Genomic DNA, 27,536 nt, shown 5'->3' with positions numbered 1-27,536 from the left:
GCCTGATTATGACCCAGATTTATTTATTGATTTATTTATTTTGACCTTAAGTTGAGATTTGGTGCTTCAAGACTATTGTGATTCCATTGCGCTACCAAATTACTAAATGCTAAATCTCTTTGTAGTTGCATAATATTGCCTCTGTTGCATTCATCTATTAAACTAGATCAAACCAGAACACTGTGGGCGGGTTTATCAGATTATCACATTAAGTTTGGGGCGGGAGGATAAAGTTACGGAGACTCTGAACATCAACACTTAAGCACAGAGTTGCTGCTGTCTGTGTGAAAATGAGCAGCAGTGGCGCCCGACGCAGGGCTGCATCAGTGCCGGACACAGACACCGATGACGGTGAACCAGCAGTGACCTTGAAGAAAGAGATTGGACTCCTCAGTGCATGTGGTATTATTGTGGGTAAGTCTGTGTTTTATGCATTGTTTCTTCTTTATATTCTCCTTGCACTTTAAATGGTAGAAAGATGCATGCAGTACATAAAAGTAGGCCTATAGTTTGTGTCCCTTGAATTCATTAGAGATGAGATTTTGATGCATATCCATGATATTTTGAAGAACTGACCATACAATGAAACTGAAAGGGGTCCAATTTTGCTTTCATTGTAAGGCACCAAAAAAACATGAATGCATTTTTCAAAAATCCTCTTCCATCATCATACTAAGTGTAGGATATATGCATAAAGGACAAAATTTCATTAAATTTTTTTAATATATCAATATGGTATAAATGAGAAATAAAGCATGTGAAAAGTAACTCCATCCAGAACAAACACAGCGTGGAGCTGAAGCACAGGTAGGGCCCAAGTAAGGATTATAAACAGTGAAGAGATTTCTCAGTAGGAGTCTGGTGTTAGGTAGCAAGTTTAAACCTAAACTGGGTCACTACTCGGCATGTAATTTAGACTTGAATGCAAGAAGCTCACCAGCATGTCTGTGCCAGTTACCTCACTGCTGGGTTAATGCGCGTTATCTGAGATTTAATCTGTCAGTAGGTGTTTGGGTTACAGCAGGTCGGGTCACTATCTACCTGTGTTGTCCATTAACAGGTACTGTTGTTTTGGCAGTAATATATGTGTGTGTGAGATCATTTGTGGAATTATTTGGTTTTAAGGCCTCAAGTTTTACACTCAAAAGTAGGATGTTGGTTAAGGATCTCTGTTGTCAAAAAACTTGGAGGTTTAGGTTTTTGAAAGTGTAATAAATTGGATAATTATATTTCCATGTCATGTCTGTTCCTGTTGTAGCTTGGGATAAAACCCCAAAACAGTGATACTTAAAGCATTGGCAACAACTGTTTTTCAAACCTCTGATTAATATTTAATATTCAGATTGATAAACCTAAGAATTACCTTGTATGGTAAGCCCTGAAACACATGTATGTATATATATGTACTGTGTGTGTGTGTGTGTGTGTGTGTGTGTGTGTGTGTATATATATATATATAAATTTCCTTTTCCCCCCTGCATTTATTTACATATTGTACTTTACAGATGTTTGTTTTTGTTAAATTGTTTCATATTTTCTTCTTTATCTTTTTTTTTTTTTTCATTTGCAAGGACAATAAATTAATATTTAATTAATATGAAATTAATATAAAGGAATTGATTTATTTTGTGCAAAAATAAATAATGGAGGAAAGGGACTTAGGAAGGTACCTCAGTAAAAAAAAAAAAATAATCAAGTTGTTCAGGGCTTCTGTAGTACAAGTGGCAAAACGGCTTATTTCATTCTCCCCTTGTCTTTATTTTTTTTCCAAATCTCTTGAGAATTCCATCTCTAAACAAAGGAACTTTTCACTGCTCAACAGGTGTTAACAACGAGCATTCTTAATATTTTACCAGACTGGTTGAAACCAACCCTCAAGGTCACAAAGCACTGAAGAAAACCTTGTGCAAGAGAAGAACACAGTTTGATGCATGTGCAAAGAAGCACAGAACACAGAGACAACGAATTTTATAAGATACACACTACTGTTCAAAGGTTTGGAGTCAGTACGAGTTTTTATGTTGCTGAAAGAAGTCTCTTATTATTAAAATTTCAAATAACTGTTCCCCCCAGTTCCTGAGTTCGAGTCCTGGCTTGTGGACCCCCCTTTCTCCCACTAGGCTTCTTGTCAACTATCTGTCCTATCAAAATAAAGACAAAACGCCAAAAATCTTAAAAAAAAATTCAAAACCACACTGGCATTAGAGAGTTGGCCTAACAGCTTCCACTTATCTGGGAAGGCTTTCTTTTAAATACTGAAACAAGACAGTGGGGATTTACTTTCTTTCAGACAAAATCATCAAAAAGCTACATTCAAGTCCTTCTGTTAACTCTTCTCGCCTGTTTGTTCTCATTTTCCCAGGAAACATTATTGGGTCTGGGATCTTTGTAAGTCCAAAGGGTGTTTTGGAAAATTGCAGCTCAGTGGGTCTGGCTCTCATAGTGTGGACTCTCACTGGAGTCATCACTACCATCAGTGCTCTGTGCTATGCTGAACTGGGAGTCACGATCCCAAAGTCAGGTGGAGACTATTCCTATGTTAAGGACATCTTCGGAGGACTAGCTGGGTAAGACGGACTCATTTATTTAGATAATGTAATGTGAGGTCTTACAGGGCTTGTCTTTTGAATAGGTTTCTAAGGCTGTGGATTGCAGTGTTGGTGATCTATCCAACTAGCCAGGCTGTGATTGCCCTCACATTTGCCAATTACGCATTGCAGCCTCTCTTCCCTTCCTGCTTCCCTCCAGAGAGAGCGCTGGGTCTGCTCGCCGCCGTCTGCCTGCGTGAGTAAAGGCTGACAATTAAAACATGCTTTGGGACTACATTACATTGTCCATGACACAACATTTTATCCAAGAGCATCCTGCATGTAGGTAGTGGTGCTGGGCAGTAGCTGTAGTAACATGTAATCTGGATTACATAATCAGATTCCAAAAATTAAGTACTTGTAATTAGATTATTACATTGTAAAATATTTGAAATCAGACTACAGTTACTTTTTATTGATTACATGATTACACACAACAGCAATAAATTATAATTTATTCATAATGTATTGATTCTCCCTAATTGTTCTTTTTCATTTCCTAACAAATGGAATATATTTTCAGTATCAATATGGTATAAGCTTTTAAATGAGTTGGGTCAAAATAATCTAAAAGTAATCATAAAATAGTCTGATTTATATATATATATATATATATATATATATATATATATATATATATTATATAGAGGCTTTGCATCTAAACTGGTCAAATATATATATATATATATATATATATATATATATATATATGACCAGTTTAGATGCAAAAGCCTCTAATAATCTGAAATTTTCATCTAAAATTTGCATTTTCTCAGACTCTTATGTTTATGTTCAGTTATTTTACTTTAATAGCAATGAAAACAACCTATTCACTGCCATTAAAGTGAAACTACTGAACCTACACATAGGAGCCTGATAAAAATGCTCAATTTAGAAGAAAATTTCAAATGGCACTTAGAGACTTTTGCATCTGAACTCTTCATATATGTATTTATATAATATATATATATATATATTAGTAAGATCATGGCTCCATGCCAGAAATATCAGATCCAGCCCCAGATGCCAGATCCTGTCAGAAAATATCTGTTAGCAGCAAGTCTTGTCTGGTACCCAAAACCAGACAAGATACCCAAAATATTCCTAAATCCTTCATTCTGGTACCCAAAACTTTATTAACTTAATCAGCCAAGAAGCTGACTGAGAAAAGTCAGTGAAGAGCAGAAACAGGAGACAAAGTAATGATGATAATTTAAAAAAAGAACCAGAGTTTATTGAATAGACTTAGTTGCTTGTGGATCAATGCTCAGACTTTGTCTGACAAACACACATCCAACAAGTAGTGTTATACCAAATGCTTCATAACATAAATGACTAATCAATTAATGAATCAATGAAATTAGTACATAAATGCCTTAAAATGATTATAAATGATTATATGATTAAATGGAATAATAAAATGATTAAATGCTAAATTAATGAATTTAAAAGAAAGCAAAACAACACAAATGTATAGTTGCTCTCTTGAAGTAACACACACAAGTTGTATTATGAATTCTTAGATGCTTCATATACGGTGCACAGCATAAATGAGTACACCCCCTCTAAAACTTAACAAATTCAGCAGTTACTCTTTACTTAGAAGACATGTTAGGGTTCTTTGGAGATATAATGTTCCAGCAAGCCTGCTTGATCAATTACTAAAGAAGAATGTCAAAATTATTCAGCAAAATAAGATTTTCTTATCAAAGTGATAAAATGTTGTGTTGAAAAAATGAGTACACCCTCCTGAAAATGATTAAATAAATAAAAAAATGTGTATAGGTTTAAGGCTATTTTTGATCAACAGGTAAAATATTGAACCAAAACCTTTAAAGACAAGTCATTTCCTGACAATTAAAATTGTTATATAGCTCACTGAATCATAATGCTGGCAGCAGTGGAACCACTTGGGAAAGAACTGCCAGTTGACCTATTTCTTAGCATAAAAGAGGACAATGTTACAAGAGGAATACCAAATTATTGTTTTAAGTGTGAAAATATAGCAGAAGTAGCACCAACATTCAAAAACAATGGACTTGTGACAAGGCTTCTGAAATAATCAGGTCTTCATTTTAAGTTTTCATTTAGTGATGAGTGATTTTTTGAGAAATAACATGCAAGTGTCTCAGAGCCAGCAAAAGCTATGAAAAAAAGTGACACTTTATCTCAGAGTATGACGCAGCCTGCAGAAGTGACATGCATGGTTATTGTCACCACTAGAATTACCTATGTAGCCAAAGCAAAATAAACTCATTTGACCTCTTCCAAGGCCCATATTTACAAAATAGAGACTTCTGGGAATCCATACTCTGGTCTCAAGAGACCAAGTCAATCATTTCGGATCCAAAAGCATCCAAAATGTTCTGGTGTTGCTAGAGGAGGAGTACAGTGAGAAGTGCTTGGTACCCACAGTGACGTTCAGTGGTAGTAAAGCTCTTATATAGGGATGAGGGAGTTGTGCTTTATCAATGCTGTCATGACAATGAAGATATTCATTCTCCCAAGGTGAAAATCCTTCAGTGGACATGTATTTCACTCAATCTTAACGCTCTTGAGCAGCTGTGGTGGATTCTGTAGAGACGAGCTGAGCAAAACTCCCCAGTAAAGACCAGAGCATTTAAGGAGGTCATCCTCCAGGAGTTAAACGGGACAGATGTGAAAATTTGTACACTTGTACACTCAGTGCCAAGAAGGGTCAGAGCAATTTCTGGAGGACATACTAAGTACTAGAATATTATACATTTGCTGAATTAAATCTAGGGTGTACTCATTTCTGCAATTTCTGCAAGTATATGTTTAATACATTTCAATTTTACCATCGTTCCATGAATTATATCAGTGATCATTAAGAAAAATACATCTTTTATATTTATTCAGAGGGGGTGTACTTTGAATTTAGCACTTTGAATCAGAAAAGTGGCTTTTCATAACCTCTTTGTGTTGGCTTGTGATGTGTTAATATATAATTGTGGTTAATGAACTGAATGATGTCAGCTTTGTGACTCATAATGGGAGGGCTTCCAAAGAGCTTGTTCATACAGGTCTGGATCATACAGGGTGTTCTCTTGCAAGAGCTCAAATTGTACATATTGAGAGTGTTTGTAGACCACGTGTCCTTGGCTTTTCCAAAGCCGTTGAACAGTGTTGTCTGGCAACTTTAATCACTGTTGAAGCTTAAACCTGTTGGCAGTTCTTGCTTTGTTTTCGTTCTTTAATCTAAAGCTGTTGCAGTAACAGTATTAAGTATTTTCAAACAGCAGCTTGTTTTGTCTGAATTTTAAGTTGGACAGTACACTCTAAAAGAAAATGGTGCTATATAGCTCTAAAAGTGGTTCTTTGGCTCGTAATCATAGGGGAACCACTTTTGGTGCTGTATAGCACCAAATCTTGGTGCTTCAGCGGTTCTTCACCGGTTCTTTGGCATGACTGAGGGGCTATAGCACCGCTACCATATACAGAACCTGTTAAGCTCCTGTATGGTTCTTCAGCAGTTTTTCAGTGGTTCTTTGGGGTGATTAAGCACCCCTGCCGTACAAAGAACCTGTTAAGCCTCTTTAAAGGTTCTTTACGAGCCAAAGAACCACTGCAAGTGCTGTTTAGCACCATTTTTGTTGAAGAAATACAATATAATATGGCACCTCTTGGTTCTACATAGCGCTATTCGACAAAGGTATAGCACCTTTAAAGATATGGTGCTATATAGCACCAAAAGTGGTTCCTCCACCTTTAGTGCTATATAGCACCATTTTTTTTAGAGTGTATATATATATGACAGACTTCATTCTTCATTTAATGTAACTTCTGGTTACTGCCATCAATATAAATTTGAATGTTTATAAATTGTTCTTTTGTTTATAGTGCTGTTAACTTGGATTAACTGCTTCAGTGTCCGCTGGGCGACGCGTGTACAGGATGTGTTTACCACAGGCAAACTTCTCGCCCTCTGCCTCATCATCATCATGGGCGTTGTGCAGATCTGCAAGGGTAACTTATAAGTCTATAGTGCATATCCATACATTCGTTAACATCCCTCATAAATACATTTAACTCATATTTCAAAGATATTGTTTTCCATATTTTAACAAATTTGTCAGGTTGCCTCTTTATATTTTGCTTTTTTTGGCTGCATATCTGACAATAAATCATTCCAGCATTATTTTTGTTTAGTTGCTGTTTTCCAAATGTTTGATATAAACTACATGTCTTAGCTGCAGTCATAAATATTAAAGCCATTTTCTTTCTTTCAAATCAACTTCACCATTAATCACCAAACAGTCAAGTTTTTTCTTTAAAATTGATGACAACAGCACAAATTTATTATTCCAAAATGTATTTAGTTCTTGACATTTCCAGAACATGTGCCTTAATTCTTTCTGCATTATCAGCATAAAATGGTGGGCATTTGAAGATGTGCTGATTCAAATAATGGAATTTCATAGAGAGTGAGATTTGTGCAATTTTTCTGAGAGTTCATGAAAGCCGTGATGAATGAAAAGTTCAAAGAACAGCATTTATTTAAAATAGAAATCTTATGTAAGATTATACATGTCTTTACTGCAACCTTGCTGAATAAAAGTATTAAAAAACATTTGAATGGTAGCATATATATATCTATATTGATAAAAAGATGCAGTACAAGTATACAGTACAAGAAAACAATAAAATCTGTGTTTGGCTTGTCTCACTCGTATTAGATGTGAACATAAAGGGCTTGAATATAAGAGGGCAGGCGTTAAGCTAAGAGTATTACATAGGCATACTTTTCATTTTTGACCCATTTTTGCACTATAAACAAAAGAGTATAAATCCATTAAGCACAGACAATGCTGTCTAAGTCATGCTGGGCCGTTTGTAGTCTGCTGCTTTAATGTGTCTAATATCCCAAAGACAAAAAAGGAACTTTGAATGTCTTCCTTTTAAAAGAGTCAAAGAAAGAACTATTGATTTTGATAATGGAAACTGTACTTTGGTTAAATAAGAGTGTTTTACAATGCATACTATGCTTCCCTGCAATAAATGTGATGAAAAGAAATGAAGAATTAAATTGATTATGCAGTACTTAATACCACTTTCTCCATTCATTTGGACGCTCTCTGCATATTAATTCAGGCATAGCACATAAAATGCTTCTCTGTCTTGTGTCTCCAGGTCATTTTTATTGGTTGGAGCCAGAACATGCATTTCATCCTCTCCAGCCCTATGACATGGGCCGCATTGCACTCGCTTTCCTTCAGGGCTCCTTCGCTTATGCAGGCTGGAACTTTCTTAATTATGTAACAGAAGAGCTCATTGACCCCTACAGGTACACTGCCATTTTTCAGGGAAAATGTACAGTGAGAGATGTCTTTATCACAAAATAAAAAAACTCCCAGCTTTGTCTTTCTCGTGTTTCTCTGAGATTATTTTATGCAATAATTGGCAATAATTGTGGCATTTTATGAGAAACGCTTAAGACAAAAACGTAAATGGCAACATTTAGTTTTTCTGAGAATGTGCAGAGGTTAGTAGATCATTTATGTAGGCTACAACGATCATTTCTGTACAACTACTGGGGTGTCGTAAATATCATAAATGTTTTTATAATGCCTTTTAAATACCAAAGTATTGCTGCTCTGGGGAGTAAAGGTTTGGCCAAGACTTACAATCGAGATTCAACCCAGGTTTTAACTCTCTTTTTACAGAAACCTGCCTCGTGCAATCTTCATCTCAATCCCTCTGGTTACTTTCATCTATGTATCTGCAAATATTGCATATGTTACAGCTATGAGCCCTCAGGAGCTGATGGCCTCCAATGCTGTTGCTGTGGTGAGTTACTCTGCTCAAATTAAGATGCTTATTGAGTTCTTCCTTCATCAGGAAATGAAACGGCCTATTCATCAGCAGATCGGACTGAGCCATCTGACGTTTTTGCTGAATGTCTGCTTACCTCTAGAAACCTTGCCTTCTTTTTCTCTTTAATCTCCATCAGACATTTGGTGAAAAGCTGCTTGGGGTGATGTCATGGATCATGCCCATCTCTGTGGCTCTGTCCACCTTCGGAGGGGTTAATGGGTCCCTTTTCACATCATCTAGGTCAGTCTTGATGCCATGTCATTGCACAATTACTCTTTCAGTTTGCATTGTATTTTAATGTCAATGGATTTCTTTGTATTATCAGCTTGACAGCTTGACAGTTGTTCTTTCTCAGGTTATTCTTTGCAGGTGCGAGGGAAGGGCATCTTCCCCGTCTGTTGGCAATGATTCATGTGAACCGCTGTACACCCATCCCAGCTTTGCTTTTCTCTGTGAGCTCTTTATTTTGTTCCTTAAAGGAATAGTTCACCCAAAAATTAAAATGTACTCACCCTCAGGCCATCCAGAAATAGCTGAGTTTGTTTCTTCATTGGAACTGATTTGGAGGAATCACTTGCTCACCAGTGGATCCTCTGCAGTGAATGGGTGCCGTCAGAGTCCAAACAGCTGATAAAAACATCAGAAGTAATCTACACGACTATAGTCATTTAACATCTTGTGAAGCAAAAAGCTGTGTTCGTAATAAATTTATTAAGACATTTTTAGCTTCAAACTGTTGCTTTCAGCTGAAATATGAGTACTCTATCCAAAATACTGCTTTCTCCAGTGAAAAAGTAATCTTGTCTGAATCAGGAGAAAAATATGCACAGATCAAGCAACATTTACAAGCAAAAACATTTCTAAACAAATATGTTGGTGGATTTTGATGTGAGAGGACAACAGGGGATGGATTTTTCTACTGGAGTAAGCGTTAGTATGGATCATGGACTGTTGTTTTGGCCGAAGTCAATTGTTTTAAAGTTAAAATCATTTGTTTCTCACTAATAGACTGAGGTAATGCTAAATTTCTCCAAATCTGTTCCGATGAAGAAACAAACTCATCTACATGGATGGCCTGTAGGTGAGGGAACTATTCCTTTAAATAATCTAAAAATCTTTATTTTTGTAAATTATATACAATGTATTGGTAGGTGCTTATATTCAAATCAAATACTGGTTTATTTGATAGTGTATATCAACTCTGCTGATGTTGTGCACCAGTGACATATACACCCTCATCAACTACGTTGGCTTTATCAACTACCTGTTTTATGGGGTCACTGTTGCTGGGCAGATTGTGCTTCGCATCAAAGAACCAGACATACATCGACCAATCAAGGTAAGGCTGAATCCTATTGACTTTATTTTGTAGTTTTGACAGCGTTAAACCTCAAGAGCTGTCAGAGCTCAGCATTTGCTGAGAACAGTAATGATGTATAATTACAGATTTCTTTTTCTTCTTTTTTGGGTGGGGGAGGGGGTACTGTACATTTGTAGTGCTTTAACAAAATCAACAGGTTTTACTCCACAGGTGAGCTTGGCGTGGCCAGTAATTTTCCTGATTTTCTGGGCATTCCTGCTGATCTTCTCTCTGTACTCGGAGCCTGTGGTGTGTTGCATTGGTCTGGCCATTATGTTGTCAGGTGTTCCTGTGTATTTATTTGGCATCTATTGGGACAACAAGCCCAAGGGCTTCAACTCATTTGTTGGTATGGTCTTATCTTAAATCTCAGCTAATATTGATGGATGAAAACGATTTACAAATGTCAGCTATATTTGCATTAGACTAAACAGATTGTGAATGAGGCCTACAGAGGCTACTCCATCTGCTGTTGTCTGTCTACAGCTAAACTGACACACTTGGGGCAGAAGTTGTTCATGGTGGTATATCCGGCTGAGGGCAGTGAAGATGGAAATGAAGATGAAGACGAAGCTGGATAGGATTACAAGAAGTACATTTACTAATTCATTGATAGATATTCATTCATCAGCTAAACTTAAGCAATATGAATTTGGTAGGTTATGAAAATGCAAAACAAACATGCACATAGTGTGGAGGATAATGCAATAGCTAAAAAAAGTATTTTTCATTTGAAAGACTGGCCTTAAACATTCTAGGTGCAATACTGCCACCAATTGGCAAGATTATTAGATGCAATAAAAATATTGTTGCTGTGACTGTTACAGATAATTTTGTATTTTTATATTGCGCATATTATTGTGTTCTCTTCATTGTATTCTCGTCTCTGGTGTTTGTATTCCCTACATTTTATACTCTATAATAAAATGGTTGAATAATACTGAAGATACATTTTTTGCATTTTTGTGTATGCAAATGTTTAATTTTTATTCACATTTCAGACTTGAAAATAAATTATGACCCAAAACAACACAAACAGCAAATGAGGAGAGAGAAAGAAAGAAATCTGTTTTGAATGTGTGTTATTTACCAGCATGGAATCTTGCCAGCATGGAAAATGTCTGTAATTTAGGAGTAAATAGGAAGAATAGCCTGCTGTGTTATATAACCCACATCCTACACCCTGCTTTCATGTTAGACAAGGACAACAAAACATGCTCAGAATTATGTTACATTTTGGGCCATGTATCTATAGTAGTGTAGGTAAGTTAAACCACTATTTAATCATTGGAGAATGTATTCTTTATTTTAAACTGACTCATCTCAGCACACAGGTCTTCATCAAGGTGAAAGGTGATATGTTTAAATTAGTCCATTTAATAAAAACTAAAGCAAAGTTCAGAATTTAAGTCAACTATGGTAGTAATTTAGAATTGACCAGAATGTGTGACATCTACTCGTTAAATTCAATATATAATACATTATACAATGTGCTGTTGTTCTACAGATCCCACAATGTTTAAAACAGTATGACTTTATTCCACTACAGTCGTGTCCATTCTTTGGAAAACAAATGGGTTCTTCCCCCAGTGCACAGTTTTGTCTGTCTAAGAACAGAGTTGGCAGAGTTCAGCTCCTGAACAAACAATGGATAAATAAAAAGATTTCTGTTATGACATTTGTAGCCTATATTTTTTTCCTTTATTTTTATTTAAAAAGTTATTTAAAAAAACATACAGTCCCTTACAGTTTCACTAGTGGTTCATTAAACTATTTTTCTTACTACTTTTTACTTCTTAGTACTGTTTCTTTTCTAGTAGTTACTATCTCAGTGACAAGTAACTATTGCTCTGTTGGCAGTGACATTTTTTTTTTTTTTTTATTCTAAGTTGGTCTGTGCTTCAGATTTCACTTCCTAAAATATCCTATTCCAGTTCACCAAACCTATTTATGATGAGATCTAATTTGTGCTAGTTGCTAGAACCATAGTCATACTACCTTTCAAAAGACTGGGATCAGTATGATTTTTATTTAATATTTTTAAAGTAAATTAATAGCCTACTTTTATTATGCACAGATGTTGTCAAATTTAGACTTCTATTTCATATAAATACTGTTGAAATCCTGAAAAAAAAACAAAAAAACAATTATGGTTTTCACAAAAAAATTAGTAGTAAGAAATCGTATGGAATACTTGAGCACCAAATCAGCATGACATAGGAAAGAGTTATTTTTAATGAACATTCACAATATTATTTTTTATTGCATTTTTGATTAAAATAAATGGAGTCTTGATGAGCAAAAGACTAAAAACATTACAGATTACAAAATTAAATGGTAGTGTAGGCTACTAGTAAAATTTAAATAGGCGGGCTTATTAATATATATATATATATATATATATATATATATATATATATATATATAACTGAATAAGTAGTATCTCATGAATAGATTCTGATTTCTAGTTCCTGGCATTGAAAAGACAGTAGGACTATAGTCACGATTTAATTATTTAGCTACTAAAAAGTAGCAATAACATATAAATGATATATAGTTATTTTATGGAATAAATGTTCAGGAGGCTTGCCATACTTTGTAACATTCATTGTATAATTTACCTTAAAAATATGCGAAAAATCAGTAAATACTGTATGGGCCCTTTAAATACACACTGCACACAAGTATTTTTCCAGTTCCAGAGCAGCTGGACGAGAATGAATGGCACACCCGGATGGCGGAAGTTGCGCTGTACTATGAGGCTTATGGATACATTTGTAAATGCTCTTACAGCGTAAAGTTACACGTACAGTAAAAGACCTCGCTTGGTTACCAACGGTTACATCGCAAGGTTAAACAGAAGAGGAAGAGCGGATGAATTAGGCTCTGAGCAGCCGGCGGGCTTCGGCGTTTGAGATTACTGCGCTGCCAAAGGTAAGACGATGAGCCTGGGATCAGATGCTGGAACATCAGCCCACAGAAACACAGGTTGACAACACTTGGGACCTGTACAAACTTGACTTTAGCCATCAAAAAGTATCATAATACTCATTTTAATCACAAACATATGCAGTGTACCACAAAGCAAGAAATGTTTACATCTTTTGCAAACGACGAGAGCGACGAGCAGCGCTAATTTATCGCTGTTTTCAGAGGTTTCATGTCTTTCCTGGCGTTATCATTCGACTGTTGACGATCTATCGGCATTTTATTGCATTTGATTGTGCTGTTTGAAGATGGTGGGTCGAGGAAAGTGGCTATATATGAACACATGCACTGCGCTGTAAATAATATATGAAGATGGCTGTATTAGATGTCAAAACGATAATGAGATGTGGAATGCGTTTTGTAAGGAACGAAAGTCACAGAGACCGAAGGCCGCGGAGCTCGTGCGGGCATGAATGTAGTCTGTATGCATGGGAAGATCTGAAGTGAAGGCAGGTGTATGTTTCTCACCTGCGCCAAAGAGGAAGTAATGTGACAGGCCCAAATAATCTATAAACTACTTAGGCCCTTAGAACAGTTTTTAAAGTGATAGTGCAGACGAAAATGTCTGATTTCTTGAACACAATACTGCTTTTGTTCATACAGTGAGAGTATAATGACCACAGGCTGTCATGCTCCAAAAGATGTGCCATAAATCCATTAAAAATTATTATAAATAAATATTTTAACCAGTAATGATGTCCAAGTTATCAAAAGTGGCATTAAAGACAAATTTTTTAACTTTGTATTCATAAAAGAAAAAAATGTATTACCGTTTCTATAAAAATATTTGGCAGCACAATTGTTTTCAACATTGATAATAATAAGAAATGTTTCTTGAGCATGAATTCAGCATATTAGAATGATTTCTGAAGAATCATATGACACTGAAGACTGGAGTAATGCCAGTTTTTCTGTTTTGTTCTTACTGTGTTTTTATCAAATAAATGCAGCCTTGATGAGCTTAAACGACATCTTTTAATTTTTAGTTACAAATAGTTCTTTGTTTATTTAAAGTGAAGCCAGATAAGATCCACAGAGTTGCAATTAATATATTAAAAAAAATCATTGAAGTCAAGATTATGTACAGACATGCAACAGAATAAAGTTTCAAGAAACTGCCAATGCAAAGTCCTTTGTTTGTGCTGGTTCCTCTTTCAATTTCTATGAAATTTTTTTTTATTTTTATTTAACCTTTATTTAACCAGGAAAAGTCCCATTGAGTTACAATAACTCTTCTCCCAGGGAGTCCTGGCCAAGATAGGCGGCACAAAGTTTCAAAGAAAGAAAACATTAAAAAGACAGGACAAAAATAAAATAAAATGTTCATACTACACAACAAATCGCTATACATAGACTATACATATACAAACAAAACATTATGTTTAACTTAAGTAAATACAAGCATATAATTTAAAGGGTACCTAGTTTAAAAACAATTACAACGTTCAGTCAGAGTTGACTTTAAAAGGTTTTTAAAAATATGAATAGATGGAAGTGATTCTAGTTTTAAGGTGTTTTGGAGTTCATTCCAAACATTTGGTGCATATGATGAAAAAGCTTTTTTTCCAAATTCTGTTTTTGTTGATGGAATAATTAATAATAATTTTTTTGACAACCTTGTTCTGTAAACACTGTTTTGGTAAGTAAGTAAATTTGAAATGTAAATGGGTAATTTACCCATTAGTGCTTTGGCAATAAAAATCAATAAATGAAGTTTCCTTCTGAGAGAGAGGGAGGGCCATTTTACAGTTTCATACAGAGTGCAGTGGTGAGAAATGTCTCTCTCAATCTCTCTGATTACAGATACAGTCATGAGTCCCTCAGTGCGCTTACAGGAAATGATCCGAGTCATCCGAAGTGCCCGGACACAAGGTGAGGAGAGGGGCATCATCCAAAGAGAGTGTGCGGATATCCGAGCCCAGTTTCGCCAGGGTGACAATGGGGAGCGTTCGCACAGCCTGGCAAAGCTACTCTACGTGCACATGCTGGGCTACCCTGCACACTTCGGCCAGGTGACTGTCCAGATGTGTGTTTGTAATTGCACTGATGGATAAAGAGGTTTTACATCTTTGATTATAGATCCATCACATCATGCCACCTCATTTATGTCTTGTCTGTGCATCCTTCTCCCTCTGTACTTTATATTATGTTTTTCTTTTCACCTGTTATATATCTTTATATGGTGATAACTTTAGTATTGGCTCCTGCAGATGGAGTGTGTACGTCTGATTGCCAGCCCCAGGTACAGCGAGAAGCGGATTGGTTACCTGGGAGCCATGATGCTCCTAGATGAGAAGCAGGATGCTAGTTTACTGATTACCAACTCTATCAAGAAGTAAATACTTTACATATTTTTAAGCAGAACGCCTTTTGTAATTTATTAATATTTTTTTATTTAAATGAATAGCTTGCCCAAAAATGAAAATTTACTCACCCTCAGGCCATCCAAGATGTAGATGAGTTTGTTTCTTCAATAAAACCAATTTGAAGAAATTTAGCATTACATCCCTTGCTCTCCAGTGGATCCTCTGCAGTGAATGAGAGTTGCTGCTGATAAAATATTGTGCATCACAATAATCCACATAACTCCAGTCCATCAGTCATGTCTTGTGAAGCAAAAAGCTTTGTGTTTCCAATAAACAAATCCATTATTATGACATTTTTAACTTAAAACCGCTTTCTCTCTCATTTTGACGGCACCTATTCACTGCAGAGGATCCATTGGTGAGTTAGTAATGTAATGCAAAATTTCTCTAAATCTGTTCCGATGAAGAAACAAATTCATTTATATCTTGATGGCCCAAGTGTGAGTAAGATTCCAGCAAATGTGAACAATCCCTTTAAATATATTTGCATTTATATTATATAAACACATTTTTATGTGCTTGTATTGAATGTAATTCAAGTTTTGAATCATTATTCTGACCGGCCATTTTATCTCTGTCATAGTGACCTTTCCCACAGCAGTCAGTATGTTCAGTCTCTGGCTCTATGCACTCTGGCCTGCATGGGCTCAGCTGAGATGTGTCGGGACCTGGCACCAGAGATCGAGCGGCTCCTCAGGGCCTCTAATTCTTATATCAAGAAAAAGGTCAGTTCTTGACATTTTATGTCAATAAACTTACAGTTTAAGTCATGTCATGTCAGCACCCAAACTAGCACAATCCTGCTAAATCATGTTTTTGTATCTGTGGGCTGTTGATAATGATTAATGCTTTAGGCCACGCTGTGTGCCGTTCACATAATAAGAAAGGTCCCAGAGCTCGCAGAGCTGTTTACTCCTTCAGCAAGGACTCTGCTCTCTGAGAAGAACCATGGTTAGTGTTTCTTTTTGCAACCTATGCATAACCATAAAAAGTTTGTATTATGTGCAGTGTTTTTAATATGCTTTTTTAATAATTGCCTGACTGTTTCCACAGGGGTTTTGCATGGGGCTGTAGTTCTTATCACTGAATTGTGTGTGCGTAATCCTGACACTCTTGATCGGTTCCGCAAGGTAATTCAAGTGAAGTTTCTCTAAAACCTTTACTTTAACTTCTCAGCTATACAGACATTTTTCTTCCCATTGTATTAGGCTGTTCCTGAGCTGGTTCAGATTATGAAAGGTCTTGTGACATCCAGTTATTCTCCTGAGCACAATGTAGCTGGTATCAGTGACCCTTTTCTACAGGTCTGTTGGCTACAGTCAAACTCAATATCACTCTTTTACAACATAATTTCTACATTTTATAGTAAAGTCTATGAATGTTATGATTTTATTGGTCTCTTTCTGTCCCTCAGGTTCGCATTCTTAGATTGCTAAGAATCCTGGGTCACAATAATGACACCGCTAGTGATGCCATGAATGACTTGTTGGCACAGGTACAGCAGAGTAAACACATCCTGTGTAATGTAGTTATGTATATTTAAAGCAGAGTTTATAATGCTTGATCTTGGTGATTCTGATGCACAGGTGGCTACAAATACAGACAGCAGTAAGACTGCAGGCAGTGCTGTGCTATATGAAACAGTCCTAACTATCATGGACATCAACTCAGAGAGTGGGCTTAGGGTTGGTCACAATTCAATTTAATACAATTTAATATTCGATTTTATGTTGAGTGGGGTTTGATTTAAACGGGAGCACTGACTGGCGTTTCTGTAGTTTATTTCAGGTCTTTAAATGCATCTAATTTTTGTCTTTAAAGGTGCTAGCTGTAAATATTCTTGGCAGATTTCTACTTAATAATGACAGGAATATTCGGTAAGTTTCTACTTTATTTTAATGCTTTAATATTTAATATTTAATTAAAGCAGATCTAACCATTTTATTTTAGAATTTAACACCACATACATATTTTGGTTTACTACTGCTGTTGCTTTAGATAAAAAATTACATGTTTTTTTTATATTTCAGATATAATATAAGTAGAATGTAAATTTAGAGCAGGAAATATAAATTGTAAATTCATTTTCACAACCCTCACTACAGTACGCTCTCATTTTCTGTCTCCTCTCATCCTGTACAGTTACATTTCAATGACATCTCTCCAGAAGATTGTACAGACGGACCACAATGCAGTGCAGCGGCACAGAGGCACCATTGTAGACTGTCTGAAAGATCAAGACACTTCAGTGAAACGGTACTGTAAGTTCTAAAAAGTGAAGATGCATAGAAATTACAGATGTACAAATAATTGTGTAATTACAGTTATTCATTCTGCTCTTTTTCTTTTGCAGTCGTGCATTGGAACTGTCACTTGCCCTTGTGTCTGCCGTGAACGTTCGCTCAATGATGAAAGAGCTCCTCATTTTTCTTTCAGTCTGTCCCCCAGAGCTTCGATCTCAAACTGCTTCTGGCATCTTCAACGCTGCTGAAAGGTATCATCAGTCCTTTGTACTTCATATCTACCTGTTAGTTTCATTCATTATATGTCTATGTGTCTGTGGCTCAGCCCTGTTCATTTTTCAGTGTTTCTGTCCTATTAAACACTCACATTTGAGCAAGCACCTCGCATACGTTTGCTGTCATATAGGACAATGTCCAGTGAGTTGATTTCTGTAAGGCATGCCTACGTTTAATGTACATTTCCATCATTTGATTAACTAGCAGTGTCAGTGTAAGCTAATTAAAATTTATGAGCTCAGTCTTTGCTACGTAGTAGCGTTCAGCTCACTAACCACTGGTCTGCCCCATTCTAAAACACATAATGCCGATGTATTGCTTTTTTGTGTGTTCTGTGTTAACTTGTCTATTTTTGTATATGTGGCAAGTCACAGGCAATGAATAGCACGTGTTTTTGTGTCTTGGTCAGGTATTCCCCTTCTAAGCGCTGGCACATTGATACCATCCTGCATGTACTCACCAAGGTAAATAGCCACTGCTACACAACCAAACCAGTTACATAACTCGTAAAATACGATGAAAGTCAACCCATTCACAAATAAACAATGACGTTCAGTCTGTAAACACCATAGTGTTTTAATAACTGTCATAATTTAGTCATTCATTCCAACGCTATTGTATTCTTAAGCACAATGTTAACTAACATTTCCACACAATGAAAGTAAATGGTCATTTTTAAATGCCAAGATGCAAAAAAGCATTATAAAATTGGTACATACGATTGGTGTGCATTATTTCATGTCTTCTAAACCCATAATATTGTTTGGTAAAATCTCCTGAAACTCACTTTCATGTTTCTCAGAAAATGTGCGTAGCCTGCACATAATATGCAGACGAAAGGTTATTTGTCATAGCCACAAATTAGGAAATAGTTACCACAAATTAAGAATTCCTTTCAATCATGGCCACGAATTAAAAATTTGTTCCCATGACTTATTAATTAGCTCCCTTTTTTTATTAAACTATGGGCACATTTTACTAATTCAAGAGAAACTAATTAACACAACATGATTTACCAAAACAAGGGAACAAATTAGTACAGTGTGTCCACGATTTAATTAAAACAAGGGAACGTTTTGAGTCATGTTCAGGGCTCTATAAAAATGAGTTTGAGCAACATGAGAGAATCAATCATTTAAATTTAAGTGATGTACACGTCTCTCAGGCAGGGGGCGATGTAAGAGATGAGACTGTACCCAACCTAATCCAGCTCATCACTACTGCATCTGAGCTCCACTGTTACACTGTTCACAAACTCTACAGAGCACTTGTAAAAGATATTGCACAGGTAAGGATATGTGTTTTGACCATTGAGCATATCTGGGCCATGAATACAGCATCTTTTTTCAAGCATTTTGATTTATATGTGCCCTTTGTAAGTGCTTGTGTGTAATAGACAGTTTATCTTCATAGCAATCCTTGGTCCAAGTTGCATGCTGGTGTATAGGAGAGTATGGAGACCTGCTGCTGAAGGGCGAGTGTGAGGAGATTGAGCCTGTGCAGGTAAATGGAGATGCATAGAAAAAGCATTTGTGGAGCACCAATCAGTGTCAGTATAGAATCAGTATGAATCTGGTAGATAAATTGATATATATATATATATATATGTGTTGTTAGTCACTTACGGGAAATTATTCAAAAATGACCACAGTAGTGCCAAGTTGTTCTCATTTTAGGTTATGTTGAGTGTCATGTAAATAAATACCAATGTACATGAATATGCTAGTTATTGTGGTAGGGCTGAAGGTTGCATGCTTTACTCCTGCATGTAAAGTTTAATAGTAACTATTAGTTTGTCAGCAAGATAAACCCCATCTGAGAAGTTGTGTCTCACAAACCTATTTAATTATAGTAATTTATCCTTGAAATTAACCAGTCAGATTTAAAAAAATATGTAGCTTTGCACTTCTTAGACTATAGTATGAAATTACTATGGTACTAATATCTGATGCCACTCCTGTACCACCACAGTACTTGTTTTGTAAGGAGCCTCTAAATTGAGTTTTGGGCCTTTCCTGTCGCTAGGTTACTGAGGATGACGTCCTGGATGCCTTGGAAACAGTTCTACAGTCTCACATGTCTTCACCGGCAACCAGAGGATTCGCACTTACTGCTACCATGAAGCTGAGCACTCGTATCACAGACAATGTCGAGTGAGACACACTTTTGTGAAATACTGGCTCGCAGGGGTGCCGCTGTGGTTTCCGGGCCCCCTGAATATCACCCCCCCCCCCCCCCAAATCACGTGCAGCCCTGTTGTATAGCTAAAAAATAATAATTAATACGGGCTGAAAACTGTTATGGTATCGAATGCGTACATCCCTAGGAAAGAAATCACTCACACAAACATGTTATTTTACTTTGTGTAGATTCTGTAGTGTGTTTGGTCTTACATCTTTTTCATCTTTGTTTTTCTCTCAATCAGCCGAATCAGAAGTATTGTCAGCATTTATGGCAGCTGCATTGACCTGGAACTTCAGCAGAGAGCAGTTGAATATAATGCACTCTTCAAGAAATATGACCACATGAGGTACCGCTGTGTGTTCGTAGCGTATTATTGTTTATTAAAAAACATGATGCATGAATGGTGCTGCTCTTCATTGTCTTCCTCTCAGAGCTGCGGTATTGGAGAGAATGCCTGTGATGGACAAAAACTCACCAGGCCACACTAATGGAGAAACACCAGGAGAGATTAAAGAGCCTGACACATCCAAACCCAAACCAGTTGAAGCAGGTTTGCTCTCAGAACCAGCAAGCCAGGTAATTATTAAAGGATATTGTATTTAGAAATAGAACTGGTAAACAATAGTTAAATCTTTTTTTTTTTTGTATTTACACTTCTGTTAGGTGTGTGACCTTTTGGATCTCTTGGGTGGGACAGACACACCTCTTCAGCCCAGCCCTGCCCCAACCAGCACTCCAACAACTACCTCTAGCGCAGATCTTCTCGACCTGCTGGGAGGACTGGAGCTGACACCAGGTGAGAACATAGAAACCAGAAGATTCATCCTGCTCCATTTGACCTATTTTTCCTGAAAGATAAACATGTTTGGGATCATAAAGATAAAAAAACCCCAGCAAGAATGCATTAAATTGATAAAAATGCCACTAAATAAGACATTTACAGTGGTACAAAACATTTCTATTTCAAATAAACGCTGTTTGTTTGAACTGTCTCTTAATCAAAGAATCCTGGAAAAAAATGTATCATGGTTTCCACAAAAATATTAAGCAGAAATGCAGAAACATTGCTGTGTTTATGTGCACGTAGTTCCCACTGTGTCAGTCTATGAGAAGAATGGATTGAGCCTGAAGATCCAATGTGACAAACAAACAGAAACCGAGGTCGTGATCAACCTTATTGCCTCTAACTCTACTCAGACTGACATCACCAACTTCACTCTTCAAGCAGCGGTACCAAAGGTCTGTATCCGCTCCATTTTTAAACTTGGCTCTGTTTTTGCACACACAAGCAGCAGATATTCATTTCAGCAGCCATATTAACAGGTTACAGCATTCACACAGGTTACGAATATTAATTCTTCCCTGAACCCTTTTTTTGCTTCATGCTGCACTCTGAATCCAAATGATTTAATTAGTTTATATTCTGTACTTAAGAGTTTTGGTTTCCGTTCTGTGTAGATTAATTACTATTTTGATGTAATGTGGTTCTTTGATGTAATGCATTAAAATTAAGTACCTGTTATTGTCCGGTTACCTTCAGTTGATTGCATTATAGCTTTTAAGATTTTTCTTTTTTTTTTCCTGTTAAAAACCCACTATTTTTATGACTTTTTAACTTTATTTGCTTTAAATATTTGCTTTTAACATACAAAAATCCTGTAAAAATGCTTAATGTTTTGTGTAAAGCAGGCCTTACTATTTCTATTTCATTCAGTTTCTCACAAAATAAATACATTTTAAAGAATCTATTTACACATTTAACTTGAGAAAGAAATTATATAATTCAGAAACATTTGAATGCTGTCATCTCATAATAAATCCCTTTTTAGAGTGTTCAGCTGCAAATGAAGGCTCCGAGTGGTACTGTGATTCCAGCACATGGTCTTGGTCAAGTCACACAGACTGTTTTACTTAACAACCCTAACAAGGCAAGTCCACCCTGCTTTAGTTTTGTGCAGCTGTCTTTCTTACTAAACTTATCAGCACTATTTATGCACAAGCTTGACTATACTTTTATATCTCCCCCACCCCCTGCAGGTCAGCCTTAAGATGAGGATCCGTGTGTCTTACTCAAATCAGGGTGCAATGCATCAGGACACAGTACAAATTGACTCCTTTCCTAGCACAGCCTGTCAGCCATCAATCAGCCCTTTGTGACAGACCTACACTTGTCCAGAATCTCCATGACCGTCTTTCCTATTAAGATGGAGATCGATGGAAATAGGCAGCTGTCTGACAACCTCTCTATTATGGACTAAACGCTGTCCCAGCAGATTTGAAACAACAGGTTTTTATGAAGTGTTATCTTGGTTTGAATTGTCTAGAACAAAGTGTGGTTTCATGTGCTGTCATTACTGCACAAGATTAAACAGTCAAACTAATGTACACTATCATGGGATAAGATCCTTTGTGCACTGTCCCTAAATAAGTTGAACTTGAATTACTGATATCCTTTGTGTGTACCTCCATAACTGATTATTCACTTTCTGGGAACGAACAACACGAGCTGTGAGGTCAGTTGAGCCCCAATTGCCTTACTGTTATCAAAGCCTTTCTCGTCGTTTATCTTTTCCTCTCAAAGTCTCAGGATATTCCTAGAGCACCACTTTATCATATTGACAGTGAATGTGACCTTACCATCTCACATATTTACAATGTCTGATTTATAATTCTCAATCTCGTTGTGTGTGTGAAACCAGAGATATCCATTGTTTATTCTTCTTTCATTCAAACAAATTACAATAAATCATATATACGGTATAATGCACTGCGTTCAAGAAATGAGTTTTAGGAAGATGGTTTAGTCAGCATCTCTTTTAGGATACAATATCGTTTATTGTGTTCCAAGAGCCAGGGTCATAATTATTATACTAAAAATACTTTTGTTCCTTGAAATAAATAACTTTAACTGAAATAAAATATTTAAAAAAAATAATAAACTTATTCATTTGAACCGGTTGCCATAGCAACACTTCTTAATTTCTTTTGTTGAACTTGAATATGAAAATTAATAACTGTATAGGCATTTAAAAAACAAAAACACAAATGACAAAGTAACTAAATGAAAAAAATATATTTTTTTAAACATTAATAAAATGTACAACACTAAAATAACTGTCAAGATCTGGATGAGGAGAACGAGTTGAATTTATTTATTTTTTAAAAAGCAAACTAATTGTCTTTATGAGCCCTTATAAGGGAGCAGTTACACCTTAAAACTTAAGCAAATGTGTTTTTAAGTGCACATTTTATACCGTCATATACTGCCGAATGAAAAGTGCAGAAACAAACTTCAACATGAACAAACATTTAAGTTGTAAACTGTTGTAAACAGAATGCATCTGCATGTGTTAACTCAATCCCAAGCAGCTGTGATCACACTAACATGATTTATGCAAAGCCAAATGTCCACTTTTGGCTTTAACCACCAGAGCCTCCTGGCAAATCTGCTGTTTTGACGTACATGATAACACAGATTTCTACTATTTACAGTCTTCACAGAATAGATTAGAGGAAAGACACTGGGTGACTGCAGGGCTAATGCAGGTTTTGCCCTCCTCGGAGAGCAAGAACTAAATGCAGGACAGATCCTCCCTGGATCTTGTAGTCAGCAGCAGTCTTCTCATCATTCCTGAAATAAAGAAAGATTAAGAGAGAATGACTTTTCCCCTCAAGAGTTGAATTCAAACCGACGTATTAATAGTGATCTTTACATTTGTTTTCCGCTATAAATGAGTCTTTGCTGTTGTGGAGGGATCCCCTCCTTTTCTTCCACCCTCTCTTTGATTCTCTCCACCTTGTCGGGGAAAAAAACATTAATTTCCAAATATTTCCAAAGATAAAGAAATACGATCCACATTTTAAGCACAACAAGCATACCTTGTCTGTAGGCTCGATGTCAATTTCTATTTCTTTGCCTGTGAGTGTCTGAAACACGGTACAAAAATAATTATGATACATCGCAATCACTCAACTACTAATTCAAGACATTATTCTTCACTTTGACAAGTCGATTAATCTTCCGTTAAAAATCCTACCCAAATCAAACACCAACAGTTTGAACATGTTAATACTGGACAGAATAAACCAGGTTAAAACAGATTATATAAACTCATAGCGGCAACGACAAAATCACTTACCTTAACCTTAATCAACATATTGAGGGCTGTATTTTATCTAATACACATTAAACAGAAACTAGATAATATATTTGTAACACTAATTGTTAAAACCTAACGCAAATAAACCGGCCAAAACGCTTCTATAAGGGGAAAAATGTCCCTGACTTCCTGTGTATCCGAAATAAATTCCGGGTGTTTTTGGTAGAGCGCCATGGTTCCGCTTTTCGGGGTCTTGTTAGATCCAAAATCCCCATAAAACCATGCCAAATTGATATAAAATTGTGGATTGCTAAAGAACTACTTATAATCCGAATATAGACAAATATACACGTGTCGATTAATTAGTAAATACTGCTTTTTTTTTTCTTTTTTTTTTTCTCATTTGCTCCTCATTGCCAGCTGATATAAATTGCTGATTAGACCTAGTAGCAGAATTCAGCTGCACACAGAGAGCATTTGGCTTTGATCTCACTGGGTTCTGACTATCTGATCATGAATTACCTGTGGCTAGGATTTTTGTTGTTTGCAGTTGCCACGCCATTTAAAACGTCTGAAGATAGTAATAACGGTAATGTTTATTATGTCACAAATAATATGATGCGTTATAGCCTACATTTTCAAGAAGTTAAACCAGCATTTAAAAGAATACAGTTTTAGCTGGTAGTTGTGTTTTGGATTACAGCAGTTGATCATTAGCTAGTTAACCAACCTCAATGCTTTAAAGTTTAAAGGCAAGTAGATAGTTAGTTTGTTGTTAGTTATCTGCTTTGAAACCGGCTTCTGGACAAAGATAGTTGGGTTTGGATTGGCTTTTTAAGGAGTCATTCCATTTTCTTCAACTTTAAGGCACACATGAGTACTCCCTCTCTCCCTTTTTCTATAGATGTCCAAATTACATGTGGAGAGCATTCTGTTCATGTTAAGTGGAAAGTGGACAAATCGATGACTGGAAATCCTACTCGTCTTTTCCTGGGTAGCTGCCTTCCTTCACACTTCTCAAATCAGTCAAATGAAGAAGCAGTTGCAGACTTTTATTATGGACTTTATGATTGTGGCTTCAGACGAATGGTAAGTTTGATTTCACGAATCGTGAAGATATGGAGATATATATATATATAATGTATGTGTATGTGTTTTTTTTTTTTTTTTCTCTCTCCCTTCCAATTAGGCAACATGGAAGTACTTGGTGTATGAGAACAAGCTAAACTACAGGCCATTGCCAAAGCCCCACCCCCCTTCTTTTAGCTATCCGGTTAGATGCGTGTATGACAGGTAAACACAACTAGGTACTCAAGACTTCACCAGGACTCTCAAACTCAAATCATTCCCATTAATGTACAGTCATTTTAATTCTGTTATCAGGCCGAAGGGTTGGACTCCTGCTTTCCAGAGCGCTTCTGCTGGTTTTATTCAAGGTCATGGAGAACTGGCCTTTCACATGGCAGTTCTCAATTGTAAGCAGGAAATTCTCTTTCTCTTGGTCTTGTTATAACAATAACGGCCATATCATAATCCCTCCAGATAATTTCAGTGGCCCTGCAGAATCCAATGTCTTTCCACTTGGGTCTTTTGTTCCTATTTGGGCTGGTGTTAACCAGCAAGCTCATCAGCCTTTGCTGCTGCTTCTGGAGGAATGTGTAGCCTCTACAACATTTGAAATCTACCCAGATACTCTTACATACCCACTCATCACCAACAAAGGGTGTGATCATTTATGATTATTTGAAATGTCTATTAGTCAGCACATTATTTTATTAAATTGTGGCCATGTTTCTATAACTAACTTAAGGTGAACCCATCATAGGTGTCTCGTGGATGGTAAGAAGAGTTTTTCCAGGTTTTTGCCAAGGTATCACTCCTCCTCGATTATTCTTCACCTTCAAGCTTTCAGATTCGCTGTGGGACAAGAGGTGAGGGAGTGCTTTCAGAGGAAAATGGCTAGTTGTTAAACATTTGAATTTATTGCTGCCTGTTATTTATTTTCTTTCCGCAGGTCTACATCCATTGCAAATTAATTGCATGGGACCCTGACAACCTCAATGAAGCAAAGAAGGCCTGCAATTATAATAAAGCCACAGAAGAGTAAGTGTAAACTTGATTTGTACTTAAACTTCTTCATTATTTAATCTAAGTTGATATGATTTACTGGAAAATATCATAATGCTGCTTTCATAAAAGGTGGGAGCTTTTAGACGACCCATTCCAGAGTTCTCTTTGTCAGTGCTGTGATTCAACATGTCAAGGCCATGGAAAGAGGGACACAGATTCTGGTAAATAAAAAGGATAATGCCAAAAACTGATGTTAAATATGGCAAAGACTGGAATATGGGTTTATGTTAACATGCAATGTGTCTGGATTACAGCACCTCGAGGACTGGTACTAAAGTCAGTGTTGGGACCTTTGAGGTTTACAGAAGTTTCACCGTGATGTTAATCCGTGCCATCGTTTCTCTTTTGTAATTATGTTCTTAGAAATGTTTAATATTGTCTTATGATGGTATTGTGTTATGCTTATTGTGGCTTGTTTTTCCTCCCTGGTAGGCTGAGTGTCTGTCTAGTGATGCAATGGATGACTGGCAGGTCAGTGGAGTGTACTCTGTACATTATATTCTTGTAATAAATGACCATTGTGTTGGATTATTTATTTATTTTTTCCTTTTAGGTGCTGAATTCCTGATCGGAGAGAGTGATTAGGAGTGGCCCAAGAAGTCATGAAATATTTTTTTTTTTTTTTTTTTGACTGCTCCATCTTTTATACATGTTTATTAAAGGTCTATGAAATGTCCTTTGAGTCTGTTATTTGAAGCTTTCTTGCTGTGATTGCTTCCTCTAAAATAAGAAGTTCAACTCTGTTCTGTCTGTGAATGGCTCATAAATTGACTCAATATTTCCTTCAGATATATTAAACTGATTACTCCTAACTAAGGGAGCAGGTTAGAATGCATTGTGGAAAACTGAGTACATTAAAATTCCTACAGAAACTAGGAAATCTGATTTATATAAGATGAAAATCTCAGCTCAGGTGTGAAGTGAAATGCAGGTATTCACTGACCCGACGCTCATAAAAACAATACATGTTGTAATGCTGCCTGGGAGTAATTACTTTTGGAAGTAATGGTGTTAAAGAGTTCTTTTTGTAAATGTTGCCAGAGCGGTCATAATGTAAATGTTAAATTTGCTTGTTGCAAAAATCCTATACCTGTTGTTCAAATAGATTCACAACCTAGCAATATAAAACTAAACCTGTATCCAATAAAAAGTTCTTCCAGTTTACATAAGTATTATGCCACATAATAAAACAATGTTGCACTAATCTCTTCTTCACTCTTAAAAATAAAGGTGCTTCAAGATGCCATAGAAGAACCTTTTTATCTAAATGGTTCCATAAAGAATCTTTAACATCGGAAGTACCTTTCTGTTTCACAAAAGGTTCTTCGTGGTGAAAGAAGGTTCTTCAGATTATAAAAAGGTAAGGAAGAGATGGTTCTTTGTGCAACCAAAAATGGTTCTTCTATGGCATCGCTAGAAGCACCTTTATTTTTAAGAGTGTTGAACACTATACTAGAAATATTTGT

General features: G+C 36.3%; 4 protein-coding genes across 6 annotated transcripts; 3 read left to right on the top strand and 1 right to left on the bottom strand.

Annotated features, from left to right (window-relative positions):
* The first annotated feature begins 224 nt into the window (after positions 1–224).
* Positions 225–10,723, top strand: slc7a8b (solute carrier family 7 member 8b). 2 transcript variants are annotated; one of them, XM_058751154.1, is made up of 11 exons: positions 225–414; positions 2,363–2,567; positions 2,633–2,784; positions 6,450–6,575; positions 7,740–7,893; positions 8,273–8,396; positions 8,560–8,663; positions 8,779–8,875; positions 9,613–9,762; positions 9,955–10,132; positions 10,270–10,723. In XM_058751154.1, exons 1-11 carry the CDS (start codon positions 291–293, stop codon positions 10,362–10,364), a joined length of 1,509 nt encoding a protein of 502 aa, XP_058607137.1. In that variant the 5' UTR covers positions 225–290; the 3' UTR covers positions 10,365–10,723. The 2 variants fall into 2 exon arrangements, with proteins under 2 accessions (XP_058607137.1, XP_058607146.1); XM_058751163.1 differs by lacking the exon at positions 10,270–10,723 and having other exon boundaries at positions 9,941–10,097.
* A 2,011-nt stretch (positions 10,724–12,734) lies between these two features.
* Positions 12,735–22,016, top strand: ap1g2 (adaptor related protein complex 1 subunit gamma 2). Its single transcript, XM_058752668.1, has 22 exons — positions 12,735–12,771; positions 14,575–14,783; positions 14,982–15,106; positions 15,721–15,862; positions 15,992–16,088; positions 16,191–16,267; positions 16,346–16,441; positions 16,552–16,632; positions 16,724–16,822; positions 16,959–17,014; positions 17,280–17,393; positions 17,491–17,631; positions 18,066–18,120; positions 18,822–18,944; positions 19,070–19,159; positions 19,682–19,809; positions 20,082–20,186; positions 20,272–20,416; positions 20,504–20,636; positions 20,928–21,079; positions 21,670–21,768; positions 21,878–22,016. Exons 2-22 carry the CDS (start codon positions 14,583–14,585, stop codon positions 21,995–21,997), a joined length of 2,379 nt encoding a protein of 792 aa, XP_058608651.1. The 5' UTR covers positions 12,735–12,771; positions 14,575–14,582; the 3' UTR covers positions 21,998–22,016.
* On the top strand, positions 21,991–26,776 carry zp3f.2 (zona pellucida glycoprotein 3f, tandem duplicate 2). 2 transcript variants are annotated; one of them, XM_058752690.1, is made up of 11 exons: positions 21,991–22,127; positions 24,845–25,029; positions 25,130–25,233; positions 25,324–25,415; positions 25,483–25,663; positions 25,766–25,871; positions 25,955–26,043; positions 26,140–26,231; positions 26,325–26,417; positions 26,503–26,541; positions 26,624–26,776. In XM_058752690.1, exons 1-9 carry the CDS (start codon positions 22,055–22,057, stop codon positions 26,387–26,389), a joined length of 987 nt encoding a protein of 328 aa, XP_058608673.1. In that variant the 5' UTR covers positions 21,991–22,054; the 3' UTR covers positions 26,390–26,417; positions 26,503–26,541; positions 26,624–26,776. The 2 variants fall into 2 exon arrangements, with proteins under 2 accessions (XP_058608673.1, XP_058608663.1); XM_058752680.1 differs by lacking the exon at positions 21,991–22,127 and adding an exon at positions 24,275–24,529 and having other exon boundaries at positions 26,624–26,773.
* Positions 22,522–24,136, bottom strand: nedd8l (NEDD8 ubiquitin like modifier, like). Its single transcript, XM_058752699.1, has 4 exons — positions 23,980–24,136; positions 23,720–23,767; positions 23,554–23,636; positions 22,522–23,471 (listed from the first exon to the last, which is right to left on the bottom strand). Exons 1-4 carry the CDS (start codon positions 23,995–23,997, stop codon positions 23,378–23,380), a joined length of 243 nt encoding a protein of 80 aa, XP_058608682.1. The 5' UTR covers positions 23,998–24,136; the 3' UTR covers positions 22,522–23,377.
* Positions 26,777–27,536: the final 760 nt, after the last annotated feature.

The sequence above is a fragment of the Onychostoma macrolepis genome, chromosome 02 (genome assembly GCF_012432095.1).
Source record: "Onychostoma macrolepis isolate SWU-2019 chromosome 02, ASM1243209v1, whole genome shotgun sequence".
Classification (NCBI taxonomy): domain Eukaryota; kingdom Metazoa; phylum Chordata; class Actinopteri; order Cypriniformes; family Cyprinidae; genus Onychostoma; species Onychostoma macrolepis.
The sequence above is the reverse complement of the archived record's forward strand: the minus strand, read 5'-3'. Positions and strand labels throughout refer to the sequence as shown.

Bases quoted from the DNA above. Each gene is read 5' to 3' on its own strand.
- nedd8l (XM_058752699.1), bottom strand. The intron at 23,637-23,719 runs GTATGCTTGTTG...TTCCCCGACAAG, and splicing joins ACATCGAGCCTACAGACAAG to GTGGAGAGAATCAAAGAGAG. The intron at 23,472-23,553 runs GTAAAGATCACT...TCTTTATTTCAG, and splicing joins ATTTATAGCGGAAAACAAAT to GAATGATGAGAAGACTGCTG.
- ap1g2 (XM_058752668.1), top strand. From the start codon at position 14,583: ATGAGTCCCTCAGTGCGCTTACAGGAAATGATCCGAGTCATCCGAAGT. The intron at 16,442-16,551 runs GTCTGTTGGCTA...TCTGTCCCTCAG, and splicing joins TCAGTGACCCTTTTCTACAG to GTTCGCATTCTTAGATTGCT. The intron at 21,080-21,669 runs GTCTGTATCCGC...ATCCCTTTTTAG, and splicing joins TTCAAGCAGCGGTACCAAAG to AGTGTTCAGCTGCAAATGAA.
- slc7a8b (XM_058751154.1), top strand. From the start codon at position 291: ATGAGCAGCAGTGGCGCCCGACGCAGGGCTGCATCAGTGCCGGACACA. The intron at 6,576-7,739 runs GTAACTTATAAG...TTGTGTCTCCAG, and splicing joins CGTTGTGCAGATCTGCAAGG to GTCATTTTTATTGGTTGGAG. The intron at 9,763-9,954 runs GTAAGGCTGAAT...TTTACTCCACAG, and splicing joins ACATACATCGACCAATCAAG to GTGAGCTTGGCGTGGCCAGT.
- zp3f.2 (XM_058752680.1), top strand. From the start codon at position 24,454: ATGAATTACCTGTGGCTAGGATTTTTGTTGTTTGCAGTTGCCACGCCA. The intron at 25,872-25,954 runs GTGAGGGAGTGC...TTCTTTCCGCAG, and splicing joins GATTCGCTGTGGGACAAGAG to GTCTACATCCATTGCAAATT. The intron at 26,044-26,139 runs GTAAGTGTAAAC...CTTTCATAAAAG, and splicing joins TATAATAAAGCCACAGAAGA to GTGGGAGCTTTTAGACGACC.